The 25,345-nt window shown below is 43.3% G+C and overlaps 1 protein-coding gene and 1 long non-coding RNA gene across 5 annotated transcripts in view; one reads left to right on the top strand and one right to left on the bottom strand.

Moving 5' to 3' along the window:
* The window catches only part of Galnt7 (polypeptide N-acetylgalactosaminyltransferase 7), a 124,997-nt gene extending 123,263 nt beyond the window's left edge, over nucleotides 1–1,734 (bottom strand). For both annotated transcript variants that reach the window (XM_059244931.1, XM_059244930.1), the window contains exon 1: nucleotides 1,537–1,734. In XM_059244931.1, the coding sequence (XP_059100914.1) occupies nucleotides 1,537–1,662 (126 nt within the window). In that variant the 5' untranslated portion in view covers nucleotides 1,663–1,734. The remainder of the gene's footprint in view (nucleotides 1–1,536) is intronic.
* On the top strand, nucleotides 306–7,392 carry LOC131894623 (uncharacterized). Of its 3 annotated transcripts, none has more exons than XR_009374974.1 (3): nucleotides 306–569; nucleotides 2,446–2,612; nucleotides 6,167–7,392. It is a non-coding gene; the product is annotated as an uncharacterized LOC131894623 (long non-coding RNA). The 3 variants fall into 3 exon arrangements; XR_009374972.1 differs by having other exon boundaries at nucleotides 312–374; XR_009374973.1 differs by lacking the exon at nucleotides 306–569 and adding an exon at nucleotides 1,460–1,634.
* The last annotated feature ends 17,953 nt before the right edge of the window (nucleotides 7,393–25,345 follow it).

Below are 25,345 nucleotides of genomic sequence, written 5' to 3' on the forward strand. Positions count from 1 at the left end.
GACAGAAGCAACAACTGATAAGAGGACCTCCTCCTAGGAGTCTTCTTGGTCGGTCGTCACCAGCTTTTACACTCAACTTCCTGACGCTAACTTTCCAAAAGTTAATAAAGTACATCATGGAGCTGCAACGCCGATTTTTACAGAAGGCACTTGACTACAGACTCCTCTCACGGCTGCTCAGCATCTGTGTCCCGGAATCCCTTCTGGCTCTGACCTGGACTCGTGGCAGTGGGCATCGGGGGGGCTTGGAGTGGATGGAGGGGGTGGAGGATGAGGAACTCGAGGGGGGCCTCTAACGGCTCCTTTTGCGGGGGGATGGGGGGTCAGGCCGGGGAGGTGGGAGCCGCGGTGCAGTTCGCGCCGCCAACTGCTGGGTGAGTGTAGCGCAGTGGCCGGATCCCGGTAACTAAAGTTCCGAGCAGCTTGACTAAACCCCTCAAAGCCAGGCACTGTCAAGGCTAACACCAGCGCCGAGGGCGGCAGACGGATGTGTCCCAGAGGAGCGCGCGCCTCTCGGCATCAAGGCTGATGGAGCAGGCAGCGAGGGGGGCGGCCAGGAGCCGGGACAAGTAAGGTCCTCGGCCGGAGCAGCACAGCCAGGGCCCCGGGGTCGGGGGGAGAGGTGCCCGCTCCGCATCCGCGGGACAACGCGGGAGCCCCGCCGCGAGGGGACCGGGGTGTTCCCCGGCGCCCGGGTGCGGGGAACGCCGATCCGGGTGGGAGACCCGGCTCTTTCCCTCCCCTGTCCGGGAATCGGAAGGGACCAGCGGGTGCAGGGCGAGGCCTCAGCCCCACGTTCGCACCCGGCTCCCGGCCACGGGAGTTGCGGGGAGGCGGTGCCGTGGGCTGGAGCCCGACGCGGACAGGCTGGGGAGGGGGGGGCGCCCCCGTGTCGAGCACCCCGGGCTGGGCGGGGACGTCCGGGGAGGCTGGACCGCGGGGCCTGCTCCACCGGACCACGGCGGCGGCGGCGGCGGCGGCATCTCGCCTCCTTCAGGCCTTGCGCGCGCCACAGGCCGCAGCGGGGACCAACCCCGCGTCCTCCCGCCGCCACCCGCGGGGCTCGCAGCTCCCCGGGTCGGACACCGAGGCTGGAGCTTCGGTTCCCCCCGATTCTGTCCCGCGATTCCCATCCCGGCAGTCCCCGGCGTTGGAGCGAGCGTCCGCCTTAGCAGCAGCCGCTGCTGCTGGCGCCGCCGCAGCGCGGGGGACGGCGCTGAACCCGGGGCGGGGACGCGCGGGAGGAAGGGGCGGCCAGGGGGCGGGCCGGCGGCGGCGGCGGCGGCGGCCAAGCCGGGGCTGGGGTGGGGGGGGGAGACCCGCGGTGTGGGGCTAGGCGCCCCCGATCGGCCGGCGCCGGGCCAGCACCACCTGCGGAGCCGCGGCGCCCACGCGGCCGCGACCCCGCCGCCCCTCGCTCCCGCCACACACACACACACACACACACACACACACACACGCGCGCGCGCGCGCGCGCGCAAACAAAACAAGTTGCAGGTCGCCGCTTGCCGGAGGGGGGCCGGGCGGGTCACTCACCCTCATCCTGCTCAGCGGGCTCGGGTCGTCGGGCCGCGAGGACAGGGAAGACCAGAGCACCAGGAGCCCCAGGAAGCTTCCCACCACCAGCAAACTGCGTAAGATGAACCCGATCTTCAGCCTCATCTTCCTCCGGCGGCGAGAGACACACAGCCCGGCGCAGCCGCCGCCACCACGGCTCTCCCCTCCCTTCTTCCCCCTCCCCCGGCCCTCCTCCTCCTCCTCCTCCTCCTCCTCCTCTTTCCCCCACCCGGATCGCTACGCCCGCCGCCCTCCCCACCGCCTGCCCTCTCCAGCTCCAGATCCGGAACTCCCCTCGGCTTTACCTTCCCCTGGCTCTCCCCTCCGCCCCCTCCCCGCGCCTGCCTCGGCGCTCCGCTGCCGCACCCCCCTCCCCTCTGGCGGCCTCCGCAGAGCTCCGACCGGCCGGAGTGGCTACTAGCTCTCCAGGCTTCCTTTCTACCTGCCTGCTCTAGCTCCGCAGTGCTCCCCCCCGCCCTCTCTCCACCCGCCGCCGCGAGAACCCCCTGCGAGTCCCTAGTAACCTTGGAACTAACTTAACACTTTCCCCCGGGTCTGATCTTAGCCTTTGCCCTACGGCTCAGCCTCTTAAAGCTTCCAGATCCCCAAACTTTTATAGTAATTGTGGACTAAAACTCTGTCCTTGACCAAGCCCCGGCCCTTCCAGGATGCTGCCACCCGTCGCCCCTCAGGTAGACCTACAGCCTTCCCTAGGCTGCCCTTCCTTTCCCGATGCCTACTGCCAGATCTCCCCTGCCTGAGGCTTGCAGGAAGCAAACCAGGAAGTCGGCTACCGCGGCTGCAGCAGTAGCTCCACGTGGCTGATTTATAGCCGGATTTTTTTTTTTTTTATTGATCTTGTTTTTTTTTTTTTTTTTCCCCCCACAGGGCTCCTTAAGGAGGTGGATTTGTAACCGAAAGGCCCAGGTGAGATGTGCAAATACCAAAGAACTAAAGAGGGTTCCCTTGGAAAGACGGTATTACCTTTTCTCTTGAGCTCATTGGAAAGCCAAGTCGACTAGCTAATACACAATACCATCCTTGTTGATGAACTTGTAAGTTTCTACTCCGGGGAAAGCGGATTTCGGGTTTTTAAAACATTATACACACGCACCATTGCTTCTCTCACAGCTTGATTTTTTTCCAGGAAAGGATATTGGCAAATGTTTAGCTACACGCCTCTCCCTTGTACATTGTGCCAAAGATGTCAATCACTTTATATCACAGTCTACAGTGTGTGCCATACTCCTAAACTATCCAATTTGTTGAACAAATGCTTTTTGATGGCAGGTTTTAGGACGGTGTAAATTGACCTTTTTAATCCTAGCATTGCCTTGTCTGAGTCTATTTTGCTTTAAAAACGAATGAAACCTGGTTATTTAGTTCACCTGGGTGATCAGCATTATCATATGTACTTTCATTGAGCCAGAGATAGTTTTCCATTATTAGGGTAACGGGAAGCTGACCCTTTAGGATTGTGAGCATAGATGGGCGGATGCGTGGTGGAGAAGTGGTCCTCATCACTGAAGTGATGGGAGCCGCCCCTCGGCTGTCAGTATTCTGAGGAGACCCTGCTACCACAACTTGAAATATGTTTGAAAGGCCAAAAAGATAGAAATTGATGAACAGGTCTACGGTTGTAAAAGCCCAAGTACCTCTGAGTTCTGAACATTGTTTAAGAGAAACTGAAAGTATACCTTAAAATACATGCTTTTCACCACATTTACTGGCTGGCAGGCACCCTTTGTAGAGCACTCTTTAGAAAATGAGAAGCTACATTAAATGATTGGGTCAAGAAAAGTCACACTTAGCCTCTCTGAGCTTAGAGCCCTTATCTGCCAAAATCATGATTATAATACTTCACAATATTGTCAGAAGGAATAATGGAGGCCAAATGCACATGAAAATATAAAGCACAGATAATGTGATGGGGTAAGTCATAGTGATTATGGGTATAATTCTTGTGAATGCCACAGCCATTACTGTATATAGGGATTGTTGCTCTGAGCTATTTCTGACATGTCGATCCCTGAGTAATGTCCCTGGAGAAGAGAATACCCCCCTCCACTGTGCTAATGGGAGAGGTACAAAGTATGAACAACAAGGCAGTAGTCTCTGACAGGTTATGAAGTCACAAGTGAATGGTAGCGTGGTGCCTTCACCTCCGAGGCCAGCCGGGGCCTCAGAAGTAAAATCACAAGGGAATAGCATTTCTGAGCAGGCAGTATATGCGGAAGGATTCACGTCGTTTAAGTTTTGTGTTGACGGAGACTGGTGTTCGCTGTTCTTAGAATTTGGAGCAGGTTTTCTCATCTTGCCAACATGCGCACGGTCCTTGCCAAACAGTATAATCACCTCATGTTTATTATATAAATGCTTTCAGGATTCTGCAGGTCAGAACCTAAAGGTTTGGTGGTTTTTAAAAGTCGTCCCCACGTGAACTCTGCTAAAAGAGGAAACCCTCACAAAGAACTAAGCCCACCTTTGGGCTGCACTGCCCCGGGTCTTTCAGCATGACCCCTCATCCTGTACCCAAGCTGGAGGTCTGTTTCTAAATGCCACTGGTCGTCCTCAGGCCTTTGTCCAGGGATTTCTTTTCACCTGCACTATCTTTTGACACCTCAGCCTTTAGCTTCAATGTCAGTTACAAAAGCTTTTTTTCTAAACTCTTATCATGGTCTCTATACCAAGATATTGGCCAGGTACCCTGCCTTCCACTCCATTTCTCCCTAATAATTACTGCTATGTTTTGATTGCTTAATTTTCACTTGCAAGTAAAAGTAACGTGATGCCGGAGAGTCGCCTCTGGAGAGTTTATTGTGTTCTTGTGTCTGATGTGTAAGAAGGGTTTTAATATTTTTTTGGAGGAACACTGAGTAAATAACTGGATTAAAGATACAAAGGGGAAACAGAGCTTAGAAGAGGGCTTAGGAGCACCTCGGCTTTGATTGTTCTTTACCTAGAAGCTGCTTTTCCGAGAACAAAATCTTGGAGGTTTTATTTCATTAGGTCAGTGATTGTCTTACAGTAGTTGGTATTTTGGGAAGCTGTTGTCTATTGATAGTCTACTGATAGTACCTAGATACTCCATTCATAGTCTACTGCAGCTACTCGAACTAAGAAAGTCAGTTTCAACTTAAATTCAGATTCAACCCCAACATAGATTACTAGTTCTGTCGTAAAATTAATAATACTTGTGTTGTGCTCATTTGAAATGAAAACCTTGTCAAGGGCTGCCATTCGATGAGATTAGTGATCTCCTGTAGTGTTTTGAAGGCTAAAATGCTGATTTAAAGCCTCCTTTGATTTCATACTGTAGAATACTACCTCTTCATAGCTAGTTACTCTCTGGAACACCTATAATTCAGAGGCTCTTCTGATTTAGCCATTTATTTAAAAGGTCATTGAAACACATTTCGTCTCTCTTCATTGGAACCCACCACTAGCTCTCTGTTCCTCCTAGAATTAATCCTGAACGCCTTGGTTTGCCACAGAAGACTTCTGGGAGCAGGCATAGCTTTGTACCTACTTGGTTACAAGGCTTTTCCAGTTGAAGTTACAGCCATGTCCATTTCTATTTCCAAAATAGCTCAAGTTCCTCCTCACTTCTAGACTTTTGTGCATGTCTCCTTTTTCCAGAACACTCTTGGTGGTTTTTACACCAACTGGCCCCTTAAACTCTATAATCATTCTAATTTCTGTTCATACACCGAATTTTTTTTTTCAGAACTTTTACTTGCATAGGCCACCCACTTCCTTGCTAGGTTGGGAATTTCTGCTTCGTGTAAGAGTGACTTGGAAGGTCCCTTTCTGAACAGAGCTCAGCTTTTGTATTTGCTCAACTGTCACCTTAATTAGACCAAGTTTTGAAAGGCAAGGACTGTGTTGTCGTTTAGCATTGCCTTCCTAGGATGTTGACAATGCCTTGCACAGAGGACATGCTCAGTACATGAGAGTGGACGGGAGAGAGTGTGTCTCATGCATGCACTGGTAAAACACTGAAAGATTTGCACACATCCTGTGATGTAATAAACTAATATCCTAAAAGACAGTTATATCTGAATATTTGCAAAATATTTTGTTAAATCAATTTTTCTCTTATTTAAAGAGTTGGGAAAGAAGAGAACAATGTTCTATACCTTATCCAGCCAACGTGCGTACTATCATTCCTAAACAAACCCGTAGTTTATTCAAACTAACAATCTGCTTGCTAAAATGAATATATGTTGCCCAGAACCTGGGGCCTGCAAAATGAAAAAAGTAGCCTGGTTTTTTACTGATACTGATAATCATAACTTTTTTTTTTGTTTGTTTGTTTTGTTTGTTTTTTTTATGAAATGGGTGGAATGGAAAGAAACATACAGGAAAAGGGCGGAGAACCCACCCTACCATTTGGAGCTAGAGGTTTGACTAGACTTAAATTTCTAATATCCTAGCCAGGCAGTGGTGGCGCACGCCTTTAATCCCAGCACTCGGGAGGCAGAGCCAGGCGGATCTCTGTGAGTTCGAGGCCAGCCTGGACTACCAAGTGAGTTCCAGGAAAGGCGCAAAGCTACACAGAAAAACCCTGACTCGGAAAAAAAAAAAAATTTCTAATATCCTTTTACAGATTGGCTGAAGACTCAGGTTCTCGGCAGAATGGTTAAGTGATCAGAAAGTCTTCACAACTGAACTTTGTCAAGGTATTACTGTAAATCCTGTTCCAGTGTGTGCATATAAACGCCTGCGTCGGCGAGCAGACAAGTAGCTTCAAACAGCTGTCAGTGTATTATCACACCCTCCAGAGATCTTGCTTATTCGGCTGTGCCCCGAACCTCACTGTCTTTAATGGGCAGATCTGATACCTGTAAGACAAACCAGTTTCTGTCTTGTTAATACCGGTAATCTCTTAGACACAGGGCACAACCGTTCTACAATGAGTAGAGTGGGAAGAAACACTGTCAGTAAAAAGGCCAGAGAATCCACACTCACAGTTTGTAAAATGGGAGATATGGCTAGGCCATACTGGGCAGAGCCTTGATATTCAGGGTCTCTGGAGGGATGGGAAGGCTGTTGAGACTGGGAGGAGAGGGAGGGTCAATTCTGGCTCCTCTACAAGAGCTGATGGGAACAATAGAGAAGTATTTCACACTTAGCAATGTTTGTGATTAGTTTTAACAAGAGTGGGGTATTCTTAGTAATGAACCATTCCTATAAGCCTTTTTAGACATTTCAGAGGAGATAAACAGAGCTGAATACAAATAAAGAAATCTGAAGTCAGACTGCAGAGAGATTCTGCAGGAAGATTATCCCAAATCCAGGAATTAGAGGCTGGACAGGAACTCATTATCTGTCTATCCAACCCTTCTGCTTCCGTATGCTCCGCTGCATCTCACTGGGGTACAGAAATCTCCTCTTCAGCTATTTTCTAACAACTGAACAGTGAACAAGTGTATTTTCCCTCTTATTTGAACACATGGCTCTATATTAAATGACTGTTTGGAGAACCACACCAGGGACTTGTGCAGCAAAAGTACTGCTCTTCCAGGGAGTTCACAATACTGTCATTCAGATAAAGGTGCCTTTTGGAATAGTGCAAAGAATTTCAAAATTTGAATTTTAATTACATTTCTTTTGTGGAGAGCAGTCTTTGAGGATTTGGCCTTTTGGGATGGCTTCTGTTTCGCACACCATAGAAAACAATTTTTGACAAACCGAGTCCTTTTCTGTGATCTTTTATTGTATATTAATAGCTATTTCTATTTACTCAAAGTACTTTTTTGTGCGTGTATCATGTGTTGGCCATTGTTCAAGACACAGGGGATATAGCAATAAACTAAAAGAGCAATAATCCCAGTCCTCGTGGAGTCAGCTAATAAATTGCGTGTATAAATCATTATATATTGTTACCAACTAAACTGCTGCCTCACTCGTGGGCCAAGAGTCTATGAAGATTGACTCACAGACTTAGAGAGTACCTTAGAAGGTGTCTATGATGGAGTGAAACAGCCAGGGAGTGTAATTTGGAATGCTGAATGGGCATGAAGAGAGGTTTGTATTTTAAACAGCTGGAGTAGGTCTCCTTGAGAAGATGACATTTGAACAAGCCCTGAATGGGGATTTGGGACAAAGCTAAATAAGAAGAGACAGCACCGGGGTTGGGGGTTTAGCTCAGTGGTAGAGTGCTTGCCTAGCAATCTCAAGGGCCTGGGTTCGGTCCTCAGCTCTGAAAAAAAAAAAAGAAAGAAAGCATCAAGCACAAGGAACAGTATATGAAGACCCTAGGGCGGGAGTGTTTCTTCTCACCATGGCATGGGAAGCCTTAGGAGGTTTGCTGCGAGGTGGTGTGATTTAACATACCTAAATCAGACCACAGCCTCTGGCTTCTGGGTTGGACATGCAAAGCAGCAAAGCTAAACGCAGAGATTATATAGTTAGGCTGTTTTGACAATCCAGGTGAAAGCCTGCAGAAGAATGGACTGGGATTATAGCAGCAGTAATTGCACTAGGTCAGACCATGGAGAGATTTGATTTTTTTTCCTCAACTATTATGGTTCCAAATAATTTAGTCTATTGTTTTGCTGCGAGACTGTAAGCAGTTAAATTAATAACCTGTAAAGCAACTCTTTAAATACTCTGGCAAAACACATTATTTAAAGAAACCATGTAAGCAATTACTCAACAATTTAATTAAATCTCCCATGCAGCAGTAGCAGGTTAGATGCTAGGCTTAACGGGTCTGATGAAAACCACTGAAAATGGCAGGAAAATACATTTTTACATTTTAAAAAAAATGCACCCATTAGATAATAAAACAAAGAGCTTGAAGGTCAGAGAATGAACAACGGAGGACTCCCTTCCCTGCCTTTACATTCAGGTGCCGTGGACAAACATGAGTTAACCTGAGTATCATTTATTTTGCATTTATGGATTTAGGAACAAAGCAGTTTCCAAGCCGCCCCCCAACTGGAAAGCCTGATAGGTCTGCAGAAGGCCACGGAGACTCCCAGGGTGAGAGAGCAAAACCTCTTCCCCTGGTTTCTTAAAGAAACGCTTATCTGTACACATACCCACACCATGATATAGGGGGTCATAATCATAAAGTGCTCTTCACGCTCTTTTGCAGTTAAAACACATGCCAACTTGACAGCTAGGAAAAAAAAAAACCTTCAAAATAATCATTTAGTTAAAAGTGACCCCAGACCAATGTTGTCAGGCATCTGAAAAGTTAATCTAGTTTTCCATGTATTTTGATAGGTTCTCTCCCTTTCCCAACTTCTTAAATAAATAAAAAGCACACATGCGCAACAACCCTGGAGTTTGTTTTCTGTTGACTAACTGTTGAGCATGAAGACTGCCCTAGAGTGTAGTTACGATACCCAGTATCACTCCAGGTTAAGAAAACTGAATTTTTTCCCTCCACAGCAGTTATCAATTGCAAGTAGCTTCTTGCTTCGGGGTGGAACTTGGTGCCTACTTCCCTTCCTTTGTGCTGGGATTTTGTCTGGCTTGAACCTGTACAGGCTTGTCTTAGTCTCTGTCCATCAGCTGTTTTGGGTATGGAAAATGCTGGTTCCTTGGATTCACCCACCACCCGCAGTAATTACAATCTTCTGCTTAGATCTCTGAGGCTTGAGTAGGGGGGAGTAAAGACATTCCATTTAGGATTGAATGTGTGTTCCAGTGCGTGCGTACCATAGCACTCATGTGGAGATCTGTGGTCACCTTGGAGTTGTCTCCCTCTCTTTCCACTTTGTGAGTTCCAGGGATTGCACTCAAGTCAAGCTTGGCTTCAAGTGCCACTCCCTACTGAGCCACCTTGCAGGCCTAAATAAAACTGTGTGTGAGAGACAATGTCTACGTACCTCTTGCATGCTGCCTACCTATACCTGCCCCGAACTCACGAATATGCCTCTGCCTCCCAAGTGCTAAAATTAAAGGTGTGTGCCCCTACTCCCAACTAAAACGTCTTTAAAGAACTCACATCAGGGGGCTGAAGAGATGGCTTAGCAGTTAAGAGAACTGGCTGCTCTTCCAGAGGACTTAGGTTCGATTCCCAGCACCCACATGACAGCTCAAAACCATCTGTAACTCCATTTCCAAGGCCTCTGACACATTATGGCCTCTGTGCACACCAGGTACATGTGATGCACAGACATGTGCAGGCAAACATACAAAAAATAATAATAAAGAAACCCCATCATCTCATGTTTTTGGGGAAAAAAAGTACTGTTCTTGTCTATTTAAAAAGTCACATTTGAAAGTCCCTGAACACTCGGCGTCCTGTGAGGTGCAGACGGCAGGAAGAAGGTGTCATACTTTAGAAACAGCAGTTATAGCTATGGACACAATAGAAAGACGTTGGTTTGAGACATTTGAAGAAATGGAAGAACTCTGAAAATATGAGGGAAACTGAGAACACACTCAAATTCCAGAAGAGAAAAATAAAATTGTACAGACTGTGGATAGGTCAAATTGCAGATTCGAATTGTTAACTAAATTTTTCAGTTGGTTTCTGGAGTCCTGCTTCTTTCTGTCTTGAAAAGGTCACAGTTTCAGACTCTCAATTATCTCTAAAAGGAGGAAGTCATTTAAAGTTGAGTCTGAATTGTTTCCTCTGTTTTAAATATTTTCCTGAGTTAACACATTCATAAGGATTCACTTATGTTAATAATTTGCACACTGGAATTTCAGAACAGATTTTTTTTCTTTAAATTTAAAAAAATTTTCTAACTTAAAAAATTTTTTTAATTAATTTTTTTTAACTTTATGTTCATTGGTGTTTTGCCTGTTTGTCTGTGTGAGATTTCAGAAGCCCTGGAACTGGAGTTATACACAAGTGTGAGCTGCCATGTGGGTGCTGGGAGTTGAACCCAGGTCCTCCGGAAGAGCAGCCAGTGCTCTTAACTGCTGAGCCATCTCTCCAGCCCCAGCAATGTCTGTCCAGTTGGACATTTGGAAGCCTCTTTGGTGCTTTGAAGTCAACATTTCCTCAGTGAAATTTTATTTTCTCATGGAACCTGTTCTTCCCGTGCTCCCGACTCAATCTTTGAGGCTACACAAGGTTTCTAAGACATCTCCCATGATTTCTTCCTTCCAGACTGTGGTGCCATGTAATGGGGACTTTGACATTCACTTGGCTTGTTCACACTGTTGTAATTCAGGATCCCTTGCAAATTTCATCATGTTTCCATGGTCTAACCTTTAGCTTCTCCTCCTCCCTGCCCCACCTCTCCCAAGACAGGGATTCACTATGTAGCTCTGGCTGTTTGGGAACTATGTAGACCAGGCTGGCCTCGAACTCACAGAGATCCACCTGCCTCTCTCAAGTGCCAATTAAAGGCGTGTGCCACTACACACAGCCCTCTTGTTTCTTAAAACCATAATTTCCAGTGCTACTAGAATCTGTCTAAAATGTGAGTTCCATCACACTTCCGCAGCAAAAACATTTAGTTGTTTTCCCTTAAAGGTGGCAATTTATTGCATCCTGGAAAGTACAGTCTCAAATGAAGCACCAGCAAATAGTGTCACTGCCCCTGGGAGATTATAGGCTTTGTTGGAGTTTATATATAGTTGTACATCTGTACACCACATGTTTGGTACCCACAGAAGCTGGAAGAAGGCGTTGGATCCCCTGGAACTAGGGTTGCACATGGCTGTGAGCCACCATGTGGCTGCTGGGAATTGAACCTGGGTTGCTGGGAATTGAACTGGAAGAGCAGCCAGTGCACTTAACCACAGAGCCATCTCTCCAGCATCCCCTCATCCAATTTTTTTTTTTAAAAAAGAAAGACAATGGGATAATTCAAAAAGATGTTCATATTCCTCAGAATTACCCGTGATAGAGCATTATGCACAGTATATACCTGATAAATACCCACTGGTTGGATCAATACACTACAGACTAGAACAGTCAAGTATGGAAAGGAAATCCTTGTGGAACACTGCTTTCCCTGGTGACACCGTCTAAAAGGCCATGACTGGCAAAGGAAAGGACCACACTTTCCTTACACGATGTCCTTAATTTCAGCCTTATAATGCTCAAAGCACACTTTAAATGTGGCAGAGATGCTGGAGAATTGGCTGTGGTATTTCCTGAGCATTACTCTTTTGGGGACTGTTTATAGCACTTTCAGCCATGGTTGAAGTTTCAATATACTTTTTTTTTTTTTAATATTTTTACTTCAGTAACCTAACTCTGTATTAACTTAAATTTAGCTGTGTGCTAAACAGCAATACAATGTATTGTTTTTCTACATATATTGAAATAAATACAGTTATAATTAAAGATATTTGTGTTTTGGGGTTCTTGAGGATCATCTTTTTATCCCCAGCTTTACCACAGCTGGGGGCTAACGGATATATAACATACTGCATTTGTCTACTTAATGTCTTAAGTTCAATTAAGCCTGTGTGGTCTAGGGATTACAAATGATGTCTGTTTGGGCTTCTAGGTTTTTGTTTGTTTGCTCTCTGTTTGTTCTGAGATGCTTAGGATTAAACCCAAAGCCTTGTGGATACTAGACAAGCCTTCTATGTCTGAGGTACACTTCCTGCCCACCGTCATGTGGTTTTATGGCTTATGACCTAATTTCATGATTTATCTTTTTATGTAAGTTCCAAGCATGAATGTTTTATGTTGTATAGATGCTATATAGAATGGCCCACCTTAAAAAAAAAACTCAAAAAACAAAACAAAAACCAATCAATACTCTACCTCTCCTCAACCATCCACTTACAGTAGAAGTTCACTACTAAAATGTATAATATTTCTATTTTTCCTACTGAAAAACTTGATAATTTAGATAACATGAAAAAGGTATGTGTATGTGCATGTGTGATTGTGTGGTGTCTGTGTGGTGTGATTGTGTGGTGTATGCATGCATGGTTGTGCAGAGGGCAGTATTCCACACTGGGATCGTCCTTAATCTCTCTCCACCTTCTTTGTTGATATGACAGGTTTTCTCACTGAACCTCCATCTTCCCAGTTCTTCTAGGCCAGCTCTCCAGCAATCCCTCAGCATCCCATCTACCCCTCCCCAGGGGAGCACTCGGATTACACGCATGCATCCAGCTGTTATACAGCTGCTCACACTCAGGTCCCCATCCTTGCCTAGCAAGTACTTTACCAACTAAGCTATCTCCCCAGCTCCCTGGAACGTTTATACAACGATTAACTCGTGTGTGTGTGTGTGTGTGTGTGTGTGTGTGTGTGTGTGTGTGTGATTGCATGAGTTTATGTGTACCCTGTGTATTCAGGTGACCAAGACCAGAGGATATCACATCTGGAATGGGAGTGGCAGGTGGTTTGGGGCCACTTGATACGGATGCTGGGAACAAAAGCTGGTCCTCTGGAAGAGTGGTAAGCACACGTAACTATTGAGCTATCTCTGTAAGTCCAGGAACATTATTTTTAAAGTTCAGAATTCTTTGCTTTGTACATAGTCTAGATGAGTCAAATTAATTATGTAACTGCTCATGCTTGGGGTCATAATCCTGACCCCACAGACGTCATTCGTTTTATAGTTTGGATGAAGATTTCTTTGTGGTTGTCAAAGACAAGGCAAGGTTTGGATTCTGAAGCATTTAGAAAGAAGAGGAAATTTTAGAGTCTGGGAAAAACCTTAGGACACAAACTTGTTAAAGATGATTTATGGGTTGTCTCAGAGTTCGGATGTGGTTTCTAGGTTATTTCTGTCTTCGTGGTTATTATGATTAAGCCTTGTTCTTATGGGCAAGTAGTAAGAAAGGTTGGAAGCCATAGAGGACAGGGTGAAGTCCGCAATTTAATCATCGTCATGCCTAAGAATTCATTAAACCAAATGTCTTAATAAGTTCACTAGGTAAATTAATCAGTAACATTTGTTTTTCCTGTATTTTTCAAACGAGTAAAAATCTGAGTAAACCCCATCAACAAAGTCCTTATGTGGTCTCATCAAACAGCAGCCACATGGTGAACACTTACCATTCATCGGGACACAACCTTTTGTGAATGCTGATGACCTTGAACACATTGTGTAAACTATTATTGCAAGTGATGGAACTGAGTTTCTATTACCTGTGTCATCCCATCATACATCTGAGTCTATCTTGGGATGTGTTTTAATGATTAAAACAAAACCCAAGAGGATTTAGAAGGGAGGATGCCCACGAAGAAATTCTAGTATTCTGCATTATACTAGTCAGAAAGTGTGGATTTATTCTTCCCTTCCTTTGATATCAGGGAAAAAAAATATTTCTACAAGATAAAGGAGGAACGAGTGTGGAAATAGGAAAACGAAGCACTCTGGATCCAAGGGCCTTAGCCAATGTCATGTTTACCCCAGGTTTCACATGTTTGAAACATGTGACCCCATCTCAATGTAATGTGACCCCTCTTCACCACACTGAGCCTTGTGGATTGAATGTCATACTGTACTATCTCTCTAACACTGTCTTAATACATGTTTTAAGCAGACTATGTCCTGTATAATCCTGTATCGTCCCATCTGTTTTGAAGTTTATATAAATTATAAATAATAGACGGATTTGGCCTCGATTTTGACTGACCTCATTAGACATAAGCCACAGAGAGCCACAAATGTGCAATTCAGTTGTTTGGGCTCTGAAGTGTAATGCTTAGAATTCATAAATAAAATAACAGAAATGATTCTGTCTCGCATGGACTGCAAGAAAAGCAACAGACAGTTGTATCTCTTGGCCCTTTCCAGTCATTGAGCTAGAAAAATCATCCAAGAGGCAGACTGGCAGACCCGGCCCATTACACTTTGAGCATTTCCAACTGTACATCCAGAGATAGGCCTCGCACAGCTCTGTGGAAAAGACCATTGGTCTGGTGTTGGTATTTTCAGCCATGTTATGTAGACGGCAGTCACATTCATAAGGACCAAAGTCTCTCTGCAACTTATGATCTCAGTGTAGGTGTTCTAGAGGTACTTAATGATATCTGACCTCTTAGGGTGAACCGAAGAAAACCCTTCTGGAAAAAGTAGTGTTTAAGAAGACACTACCAAATTAGTAGGTAGGTAAAGCCATGAAAGGAGATGGGGTAGGAAAGAACATGCAGAATATTTGAGAAGAAATAAATAGAATTATACATGGCCAGAATGAGTTCTGCAGTGGGCAATAACTGAGCCAAGGATTTTTGTTCTTGTTTGTCTTTCTTTGACAAGACAAGTTCTCATGGAGCTCAGACTTGCCTTGAACTACCGGTATATTCTATGCCATCAAGGCTGACCTTTAACTCCGGTGTTGCTGCCTCCAGCTCCAAGTGCTTGGGTTACAGGCATGCTGGGTTACAGCTCCAGCTTCATGGTGCCTGGATTAAGCCAAGGATTTTAGAGGCTATCTCTATTAGTCAGACTTTTTGTACGACAAAGTATATGGTAAAAACATTAGGGGAGCTGGTAGAATGGGCCAGTGGGTAAAGGCCACTCAGTGGGTAAAGGAGCTTGCTCAGCAAAGCTGACAGCCTTAATTACATCCCTGAATCTATGTAGAGATGGAGGAGAACCAACTCCACCAGGTTGTCCCCTGACCTCCATACGTGCACTGCCTCAGCCTCGCTCCACCCCCAATACACACACAACAATAACATTAAAAAGCCCATTGTGTGAGGAGTAGGTTAGTTTGGCTCCCTATTTCAGAGGGTTAGCCCATAGTTCTTGGCTCTGTTGATTTTAGGCTGGTAGTAAGGATGACAGGAGCATGTAGTAGAGGCTATTCATTTCAAGATAGACAGAAAGCAGAAGTTAGAGATGTAACAGCCCCCAGCTAGGCTTCTCTTCAAAAAGTTTCCAGAATCTCCTCATCTACCACCTTGGTTGGAGATCAAGCTTTCAATAGATGAAGCTTGGGGAAAGACACTTTGTTTCCAAGTAATAATCCTTAGGTCAGTGACATTTCCTTAGACCATCAATTTCTCTGTGATAAGGGCCACAGAGAACATCAGCACTGAACATTCCAGAATATACATGGCTCCAATTGTATCCCCCTTCCCATTGTGGCTGATACTGTTAAGAATACACATATAGGGGCTGGAGAGATGGCTCAGCAGTTAAGAGCACTGGCTGCTCTTCCGGAGGACCTGGGTTCAATTCCCAGTAACCACGTGGTGGCTAACAACCATCTGTAACTCCAGTCACAGGGGGATCTAATGCCCTGCATGCGTGTGGTTCATAGACATACAGGCAAGCAAAATAACCATACACATAAAATAACAAAAAAAAAATGAATACACGTATAATGATTTTCCTGCAAGTAGACTGGAAGAAAAGCTCATGATTCCCTATGTGATGCTATCCTTCAATTGATCCAAAATTCCTTTATTAAATTTCTAGTCTATTTATGGGAATGTACCACTTTGCCCTAGGCACGATTATACGTTCAATATATTGACTGATTACTTGCCCATTATACAGACTTGTGACCAGAGAGGAGGTTGAAAGTCTTGCTTACAGTGATCTGGCAGGAAAAATTGGACACAACAGAGCGAGGCGACCGGGATTGTTGAGAAACAGGTGTTTTGCACACTGCTCAGTGTTTTAGTAAACAGTCAAGTTGATCTGGTGTTAACCAGAGATAAGAGAGTTTGGGGTTTTTTTTAAAGTTATTGTTTGAAGAAGATTCAGAACTACTTTCAGTTTCATGCTGTCTAGTTACTTTTTGCTTAAAAATACACATGCGTATCACAGTTCAGTTTACTTTTTGCTTAAAAATATGCATGCGTATCACAGTTCAGACACTGTACTGTGGGTATAAATTGAAGGCATCATTCTTGGCTTCTGAGAGGCCTACACACATGTAACTATTGATACAAGAGGAAATCCATCGTAGTAAAATGTGATCTAGAAAAGGGGTTAATCCAACTTCCAATAGGATCCATCAATCCTCGACCTCACAGTCAGAGGGGACCCTAGATCCCTGTGCAGTGGCCCTGAGCCTCCAACCTGTGAAGTTTCCCATGATACGGAGTAGTATCTTACCCGTGCCCCGCAGCACAAATACTGGCCCTCTTAAACCCTTTCCAGCTCCTATCCTAACACCCTTCTTCCTCTCATTTGAAGAGTGGAAATGAAACTCCTCTCCAGAAGGAAGGAGAGCAAGCTCCTCAAGCTTGTGTGTGTGTGTGTGTGTGTGTGTGTGTGTGTGTGTGTGTGTGTGTCTGTTGCCCTTTATCCTTTCAAACCTGATGTGTGCAGAGAGAGGGACCCTGTCACTCTTCTCGTTCAGTATATCCTTTTATGCATCATGGTGATGGTGAGGGGGATGAAGAAAGGGAGTTAATGTGTACAACTCCATAAAACACTCTTAACTGGCCTCCTACAGGAGACAAAGGAATACACAGCCTCTAATCTTTTCTCTAATGACACAGTTTTACTTTTTTCTTTGCTCGTTTGTCTTGTTTTTGAGAGGAGGTTTCATGTAACCCAGGCTGGCCTTGAACTTGCTATGTTGCAGATCTGACCACCTGATCACCCTGCCCCCAACTTCCCAAACGCTGTGATGACGGTCTGTGTCCCCTGCTCTGATGACACAGTTTTAAATAAAATAGCTGAAATCTAGTAGACTCTTGTTTTCTTCTAAAATTTCCAAACAGTAGTATGCCTAATGAAAATATAAACATTAGGAGCCACTTCCTGGTTAGGGAACTAAGCTTTCAGTTTAAAAAAAAGGAGCAAATTGCATTCCAAAAATCAAACTTTTTGTCAGAGAGCGACACTTTTAATGTGATTTGACAGTTCTCTGTCAGCACAGGTTACAGAAAACCCAGCAGTCACTAACTACCGAAGACTGTTGGGATCTCCAGTTGCTTTTCATTCTTAGCAGCAAGAACACTCACACAGCTTTCTAAATGGAACACCAATTTTCATATTTCAGCATGAAAAGCTTCCTCGTTTTATTTAAAACATGAGATATTATCATAACTTTAATCATTCAGACACGATATTAGTGATGCAATTATTCTACAAACATTGACTAGTTTGCCCGACTGAGAATTAAATCCTGCACTAAGGTGTTCCATAGCCTGGAGAACTGCATGGAATGATTAATATTACTGTTTTTTTAAATTTTTCTTTGCCATTCTCCTCATCTTTTATTTTAAAAGACTGAGGTCACATTTTATTAGTATTCTCAGCTATCACTTTTTAAAATGTATAATTGTATAATTTTTTTTCTGGGTATATTTCACATAGTTTTATGCTGTACTGTCTCACATCATGAATTTTGTTGAAGCAGCCATTCCTGAGATATAATGTGGTGAATTCTTCTGTTTAGAAAAGAATGGGAGCGGGATATCCCTGAAGTTCTTTGTGGCAATCTGTAATGAGAAAGAAAACCAGAAGTAAAAGTTTTGGAGAACGTTTCAGAAATACAGGAAGAAGGAAGCATGGGCTTGTATAGATAGATTTCTAAAACTAATCAGAATTTATTTTCAACCAATTGTGGAGAAAATAGGAAGTTAATAGTCAGTCAATACAACCTGAATATAATAGTCACATAACCCAAGAACTGTGAACATCCTGAATCAGATATGATGTCAAGAGGAGATAGTTGATTGAATTTCCTTTAGCTCATCATTAAATAACATTTTAGTCATTTTATCTACCGAGTGACTAGAAATAGCCTTATTTCCTAAGAATAAGTCAAATAGATGATTGGAAGGCAGTCTGTGATGTCTGATTTCACAAGTCATTTGGTGCTCAATAACAAAAGCCAGTCAATCAGTGGGTGGAATAGTAGAGCTAATTAGCTGATTTTGAGACTTTAGACTTATTTTACTTCTTTAATTTTGATATCTCAGCATCATCACAAATCAGGATTCTGCATTATATTTCTCTTTTCCTCAGATGGTTTTAAATGGTATATTTGATTCATGGTGTTCCGTATACAAATCTTGAAGTATGGGTTATTTTACTTGATGGATTTTTAAAAGGTTGATTGTAGAGAGGCAAGTTGCTGTGAATGAGACTTCACACCTGCTTGATACAGACAATTTTAAAAACTGTATTCTGAATATGTATGTTTATACTTTATAGAGTTACCTTGACTTGCATTTATTACAATCCCTGAGGCTAGGTTACAGGTGATTTTAATAACACCACAACCTCGCTCAGTAATTATCAGCATACAGCACAATCCAGTCCTTTCTCTATTTGCCCAAATGCCATTTTGGAGGCATGAGGGCTGTAGCTCAGTGAGAATGATTTGGGTGTAAACCTAAGCAGTGCAGAGTCACCATCTGGCTCCGAGATGACTTTGACTGTGGTCATAACCTTACTTTTCTCAATCGCATTTTTCTTATGTCCTGAATTACATCAGTTATTGTTTACTGTGGGTAGTATAGAACTCCTGTGAATTATACACAAATGGATAGATGGAAGAAAAAAATAAACTGAATACACCATGAGATTTAGTGTATGTTTCCATCAAATAGCATTCAGAAATACAAAAAATCCATAGTAAGCAACAATGTTTATGGGAACCTCGTGGCAGCAATTAATACAAAGATGGCCTGAGTCTCTTCTTCCACCAATTCTGTTCCCGATGCCTGAACACTACAATCTCAACAGTAAAACTCCAGCCATGGGATAAAATTCTCTTTTGGTTTTGTTTGTTTGTTTTGTTTTGTTGTTGTTGCTTTTGAGACAGGGTTTCTCTGTGTAACCCTGGACATCCTAGAACTCGCTCTCTAGACCAAAATGGCCTAGAACTCGGAGATTCACCTCTGACTCCCAAGTGCTGGTGTTAGAGGTGTGTGGCACCACCACTACAGCTTTTATGCTTTTAATCCAAATTAGAATTACATCCATTTTTCCTCCCCCTTTCCTCTTTCCTGCCTCCAGCACCTCCCTCAAAGTCCTTTAATGTCGTCACCCCAGGACAATAACATCTTTTTCTTTGATTATTAGTGCTACACAACACACACACACACACACACACACACACACACACACGCACACACACACACACACACACACACACACACAAAATACATAAAAACACATACAGCCTGTTAGGCCCGTTTCTGTTGTTCATGTACGTGTGGTTTCAAGGCTGACCACTCTGCACTGGAAAGCTGACAAGGGAGCTCATCTCTGGGAGACACTGATTCTCCTTCTTGCAGCAGTCATCTCCAGACTTGGTTTGTCAGAGCATCTTGTTAATTTTTATTGTGCTTTATCTTCTATTGCGTTTGCTAAGTTGGAAGAATAGCATACTTAGCTGTACCCGAGTTTCCTGTAAACCTCCTCGGAACACAAAGAAGAATGAGGAACCAGCTTTTATTGTCAACAATTCTATTTTCTTATATGATACAGACGTTGCAAAGCTTTCATCGACAATTACCGACTACTTTCATTGTCCTCGTGTGCGAGTTCTGAGAGACTGTTTGAAACGCATTCAAGGAGCAGGAGAGTGCACGATGTCTTAAACAAAGAACAGCAGAAAAATACACACTCCTATGCGATGTGCACCCAGTGGAGCGTCAATACAAACAAAACAGATGCAAGCCAGAAAGCCTGCAGGAAGCTAGGGGAGGAAGACCAAAATTAGGTTCCTTGGATGTGCACAGAACAAAGGGAGTGAGATGCTGCTTGTAAGCGAACTTTTATGAATGATAGACTTAGCTAGACAATTATTAAGATTTACTAAGACACTGGTCCAATTAACAAGACCCCCCAGAAATACCATCTACAGCCGTAAGAGCAAGGGTTCACCAAAGTTCTGCTGCCGTGTCTGTTCAGGCCAATGAAAGTCACTTACCATCAACAAATTACTACATGGTAATATAGTTAACAACCGCGCTGCCTCACAATTTTCTCCACAAAATACGGAGGAGGTGGATTACAGATGAAAGTCAATTAGAGAAATTCCAAAGGTTGTCTATTAATCATTCTTCATATTAATTAATGCCATTTTAGCCACTCAACCCTAGGTGGAAAACCCATATCATTTTGGACTTACCCAGAAAGTATTTTATGTCAAATCCCTCTATTACAAGCACAAAATGATTTACTTCTTTGACATTAGGAAAGAGAAGTATCTAATTAGAGAATATATTCCAGATTTATGATGACACATGACAGATACTCCAAGAACTTCCTAAATTTAATGCACTATTATAAATTATACAATGGATCACATTAGCATAATTGTCAAAGTAAGATGCTGAGTGCCTTAAAGGAATGTCACTATGGGAAAGAATGTAATTAGTAAAGATTACCACAGGAGTGTGGTAATCAGTGTGGTAGTTTGCAAATCCCACACTGTCCCCTTCTCAGTAAATGGTAGGATTAGACTTTCTTGTGCAATTGGAATTCGATGTAGCAAGTGATTTCTATGGCTAAGAGACCTATCTCTCTCACCACATCCATCTTCCCCTCCGGCTCCGTGATTGACAATATTTAAGATGGCAGCTTGCTCCACCAGCCCGGATGCCTGAGTGATTACTAGAGGCAGAGTTGTGCTTCCAACCTGCTACAGAAATAAAGCATAGCAAAGAAAGAAAGTCTGCACATGAAGCCACCGAGATTTTGGAGTTCTTCGGCGTCATAACCTAGCCTATCTTTCCACGATATTGTAGCCAGAAATATGCAAGGATCAATCTTTGACCATCACAATCAGCGGTGACAGAAGGACAGTTTCTCTGTCTTGATTCTGCTTTGTCTTTCAAAAGGAACTCTAGTAGCTGCTATGAGGAAAGCATTGCCAAACTGTGCCAACTCACAGTATTTGCAGAGATAAGGTGGGTGAAACGGAGGACAGATGTTGCATTGTTAGAACCCACAGTAGCTGAATGCTAGCCATGGCAGACAGTCTAAGGCACATCCTTCTGCACTTCCTTATATTAAAATTAACAAGATAAATGCTAGTTTACTGTTTAAAACAATGTATTACTATCCCATTCAGCTCTAATATTTGTTTTCCTGATAAAAAAAAAATGAGCCAAGACAGGAACGTAGGAGTTATTTTTATCAACAACAACAAAAAAATTCAAATGCAAATGTAGATTCCATTGATTCCATTTAAAGTTATATTGTTTTCATTTTCTGAAGGAAGGGATCTCACTGTTCTTACTCAAAGCTCTATCCCTAGAACTTAGAAGGGAACATCTACTAAGTGGATCAAAGTGAGCATTTCCAAAAACAATTACGCCTGCTTTTTTTGCTAGAGGTTTTCATTAGTTACAAGGTCAAAATACGTTACCAGCCTCACGTGACTTCCCCAAAATCCAAATGCCATGTTAGGCTATAGTAACAGAAACATGAGGTTTAGGACAAATGATTAGCACTTATCCCTGTAAGCTGTTTGGAGTGCAACGCTTGGCTAAACATGGACACATACAGGACAACAATAATTACCAAATTCTTTTGGAATGTTTCTCTAAGGCTCTTTTTTTTAATATATATAGTGTTTTCATTGTAATGGATGGAATAGAAAGGTAGATAATCTGTTATGCTAGAGGGTAAAGTACAAAGTATGTTTCCCCCAACCAGAAGCATGAATAAAATAAAGAAAAGGGAGTTTCTAGGCTACACTCAAGGATAGGTTCTAACGTGATAGCAACAGCTATGGGCTTATGAGATGGCGCAGCAGGTAAAGACACTTGCTGACAAGTGTGGTGGCCCAGTTCCATTCCTGGGACTAGATGAAGGAGAGAACTGACCCCCAAATATTATCTCCTGACCTCCACACACTCACCACAGTGCATGCGTGCACACACAGTTAATTAATTAATTTTAAAGGAACTCACAAATTTCCTTTAGACGATCCTTTTATTTTCAATACAAGTTGATGTTTAAATGCTGCTAACGAAGAAATGTGGTGTCTATGACAATGGACAGAAAGAGGACTGTTTGTGCTCTAAGAGGTGCGGTGGTCAGGAGAGAGCAGAAAGATGGATGCGGTGCACACGTACACAAAGGTCATTGCCCCCACAGAAAACAAAGCCATTTGCCTGACATATTGGGAGATGCTGCTGCATCCAGAGAAAAACAATTCAGCTCCAGGAAGAGACTTAAAGCTACAGTAATTATGCTAATCTAACACCTTTAATGTAAGACATTCTGCATATATTAACGGGTTTAATCTTCTTAATGACTATAGATGGGTGTAATTTCCTGTTTTTTCATTAAAGAAACAGGCCTAGACACTCACTAGCATATTCAGGTTTATGTAAGCTAGAACTGAACCCCAAAATCATGTGGCTTTTTTATTTTTGGCAAAACAGTAAGGATTTTATATGTATATAACTACTTTCAAGTGTAAAAGGAATGTTATGTGGCTGAGAGAGTAGACTTTTTTTTATGTTCTCAAAGGTTGGTCTAGTATGTCATTAGCAAAGAAGAAACTATTTCAGGATAAGGAAATGTGTTAGAATTTTTTTCTTGGTGTATGATGTTTTAATAAAAATCATGAAAAATTGTGTTAAGGATTTTCTCTTGGGCTAAGGATTGTCTTCCCTGGTAAAGTCATTGCCTGGTGTGTACAAAGTCCTGGAGCTCATTCCCAGCATTACGTAAGACAGGCCTGGTGTCACATATCTATAAAACCATCCCTTAAGAGGTAGAGGCAGAAGGCTCAGAAACTCAGGATCTTCCTCTGGTACAGAGTGAGTTCAAGGACACTCTGGGATATATGAAATATTACCTTTAAAAAATTAGGGCCAGCAGGACAGCTCCGTGGGTAAAGGTGTCTGCCACCAAGCCTGATGACCTGAGTTAATCTCTAGGACACACATGGAAGAAGGAGAAAGCAGAATCCAGCAAGTTGTTCTCTGACCTCTACAAACATGCTATAACATATATGTGCACACACATACAAAATAAATAAAACATAAATATATATATCTATTATATGAACTTCATCAAGAGGAATTTTTAGTTTACACTAACTGTATGAAGATTAAAAACCCCACTTCCAATAGAAAGGACTCAGTAGCTTTGTAACTATACCTTTCATTGAAGATTATTATAGTACTTTCAAGTTTCTATGACCTGATCAGAAATCCATCCACTCTAGAAAAAGAAAAAAAAGAATCCAAACGCACTCTTGAACTTCCATCTTCGCCAGGGTCAGAGTGGACAATGAGGCACCCATACTTTGCTCAAGCTTCCCAATAAAGTGAATGCATACCAACTAACAGAAAGATCTAGAATATTGCTTTGGAGGATAGTTAGAGTAATCTTAGTAGGATTTTATTGAGTATATGAGAGGAAGGCTGTGTTTTCCCATTTCCTGTGTTTTACTGCCTTTGGGGTGGTGGTGGATGAGAACACCCCTTTCCTAGACACCTTTCGACATTCTGCCTTAGAGGACCCAGTTACAGATCTAGGCTAGTCTGGGGGATATTTTCATCCTTGGCTGAGTTAAGAGAGGACGGGGTTCAGTGGTGGCCGCTGCAGCGGAGAGCAGTTGCAGGCTGGGAAGTGACAGCTGTCACCCCCCCCCCTTCTCTCCACTGCTTCGTCCCTCCTCCTTCAGGACAAGGCTTTAGAACACAATGAACTTCTGACCCCCACAGGAATCAGACCAAAGTTTGAAACTACAGCTGCTATCTCTTTACTTTCTCATTCCCTAGACCAAAGATGATTAATATGGCTGCATTCTCCCCCTTCAAAATATTTCCTAGACACGCTTTTTGCAAAGGCGCAGTGACCGTCTTTGACTCAGGGCTGAAGTCTCCACTCTCTGGCTTTGCAGGTGGGGTGGTGAATGCTGCGGAAAAGCCTAGGCCTAGTGCAGAACACTAAAGAAGATTACCCTGTAAATAGAGTTGGAAATCTCTCTGCATTGAGCTGACAGTTCTGTACCTTAACACTAACAATTGCCCAGACACTCACGTTATTCAGGTTCAAGACTACCGCCGATGAGTTAGTTCAATTGCCGTGACGTGGGCCAAAGAGTGAGGCTACAAACATCTTCACTGAGAGAACGGTGTCATTTTTTATTAGTTTTCAGAATCCTTCAGTTAGATTTCCACTGTTTTATTTTTGCTCCTCAATAACATTTACATTTAACTTCTTGTTCGCCTATCTTTACTACTTGTGTGGTTTTCATGCCTTCAGGTACAGATGAATTATTTATGCACCCATATGATTTTCTTTCAACATCTCTGTGCTGTGTTTTAAGGGAAAAGTTATGAAGGAATATTAAATAAGATCAGATCAGAACCAGGAGAAACGCAATATGGTTATGCATGTGTGCTGATAATGCCAAGCACCATGTCTTACTGCACTTGGCTGAGCAAACCAGACAGGAATAGCTGTAGCCGCCTTCTCTAGTTGCCCATTTTATAATGCCCCCAAGGCAGCAATACTTCCTAAAAGACACCATCCAGTGCTGTAAACCCTCCTCACCTCTAATCTTCCCAGCCCACGCACCTGCTTCTGCCCCCAAACACGAGCCATTGAGTGAGGCATAATGCATTTTGTTAGCCGCGGAAGAAATGGATGGAATAGAAAGGTAGATAATCTGTTGTGCTAGAGGGTCAAGTACAAAGTATGTTTCCCCCAACCAGAAGCATTTTTGCAAATCAGACCCTGCAGTAGCTGCAAAAGGCAGACATTGCTAGACTTATATTTTGCATCCATCTTAAGTCATAAATCTTCAGAGCTCTGTAAGTCCACAGATAGAATTATATAGCTCTTTCCATGTTGCTCATGGAGAGCAAAAGAATTTGCCACACTGTTCAGTCCTAACAATTCATATCCTTTGCAGGCCTTTCGTCAAAGACCTATCTCTCTCTTAAGATTCTCCCAAAAGCTTTAAAATCAAGCTTTTTCTAGCATGGAGAAACAGTTTTAGT

This window comes from Peromyscus eremicus, chromosome 17 (genome assembly GCF_949786415.1).
Source record: "Peromyscus eremicus chromosome 17, PerEre_H2_v1, whole genome shotgun sequence".
In the NCBI taxonomy this organism is placed as follows: domain Eukaryota; kingdom Metazoa; phylum Chordata; class Mammalia; order Rodentia; family Cricetidae; genus Peromyscus; species Peromyscus eremicus.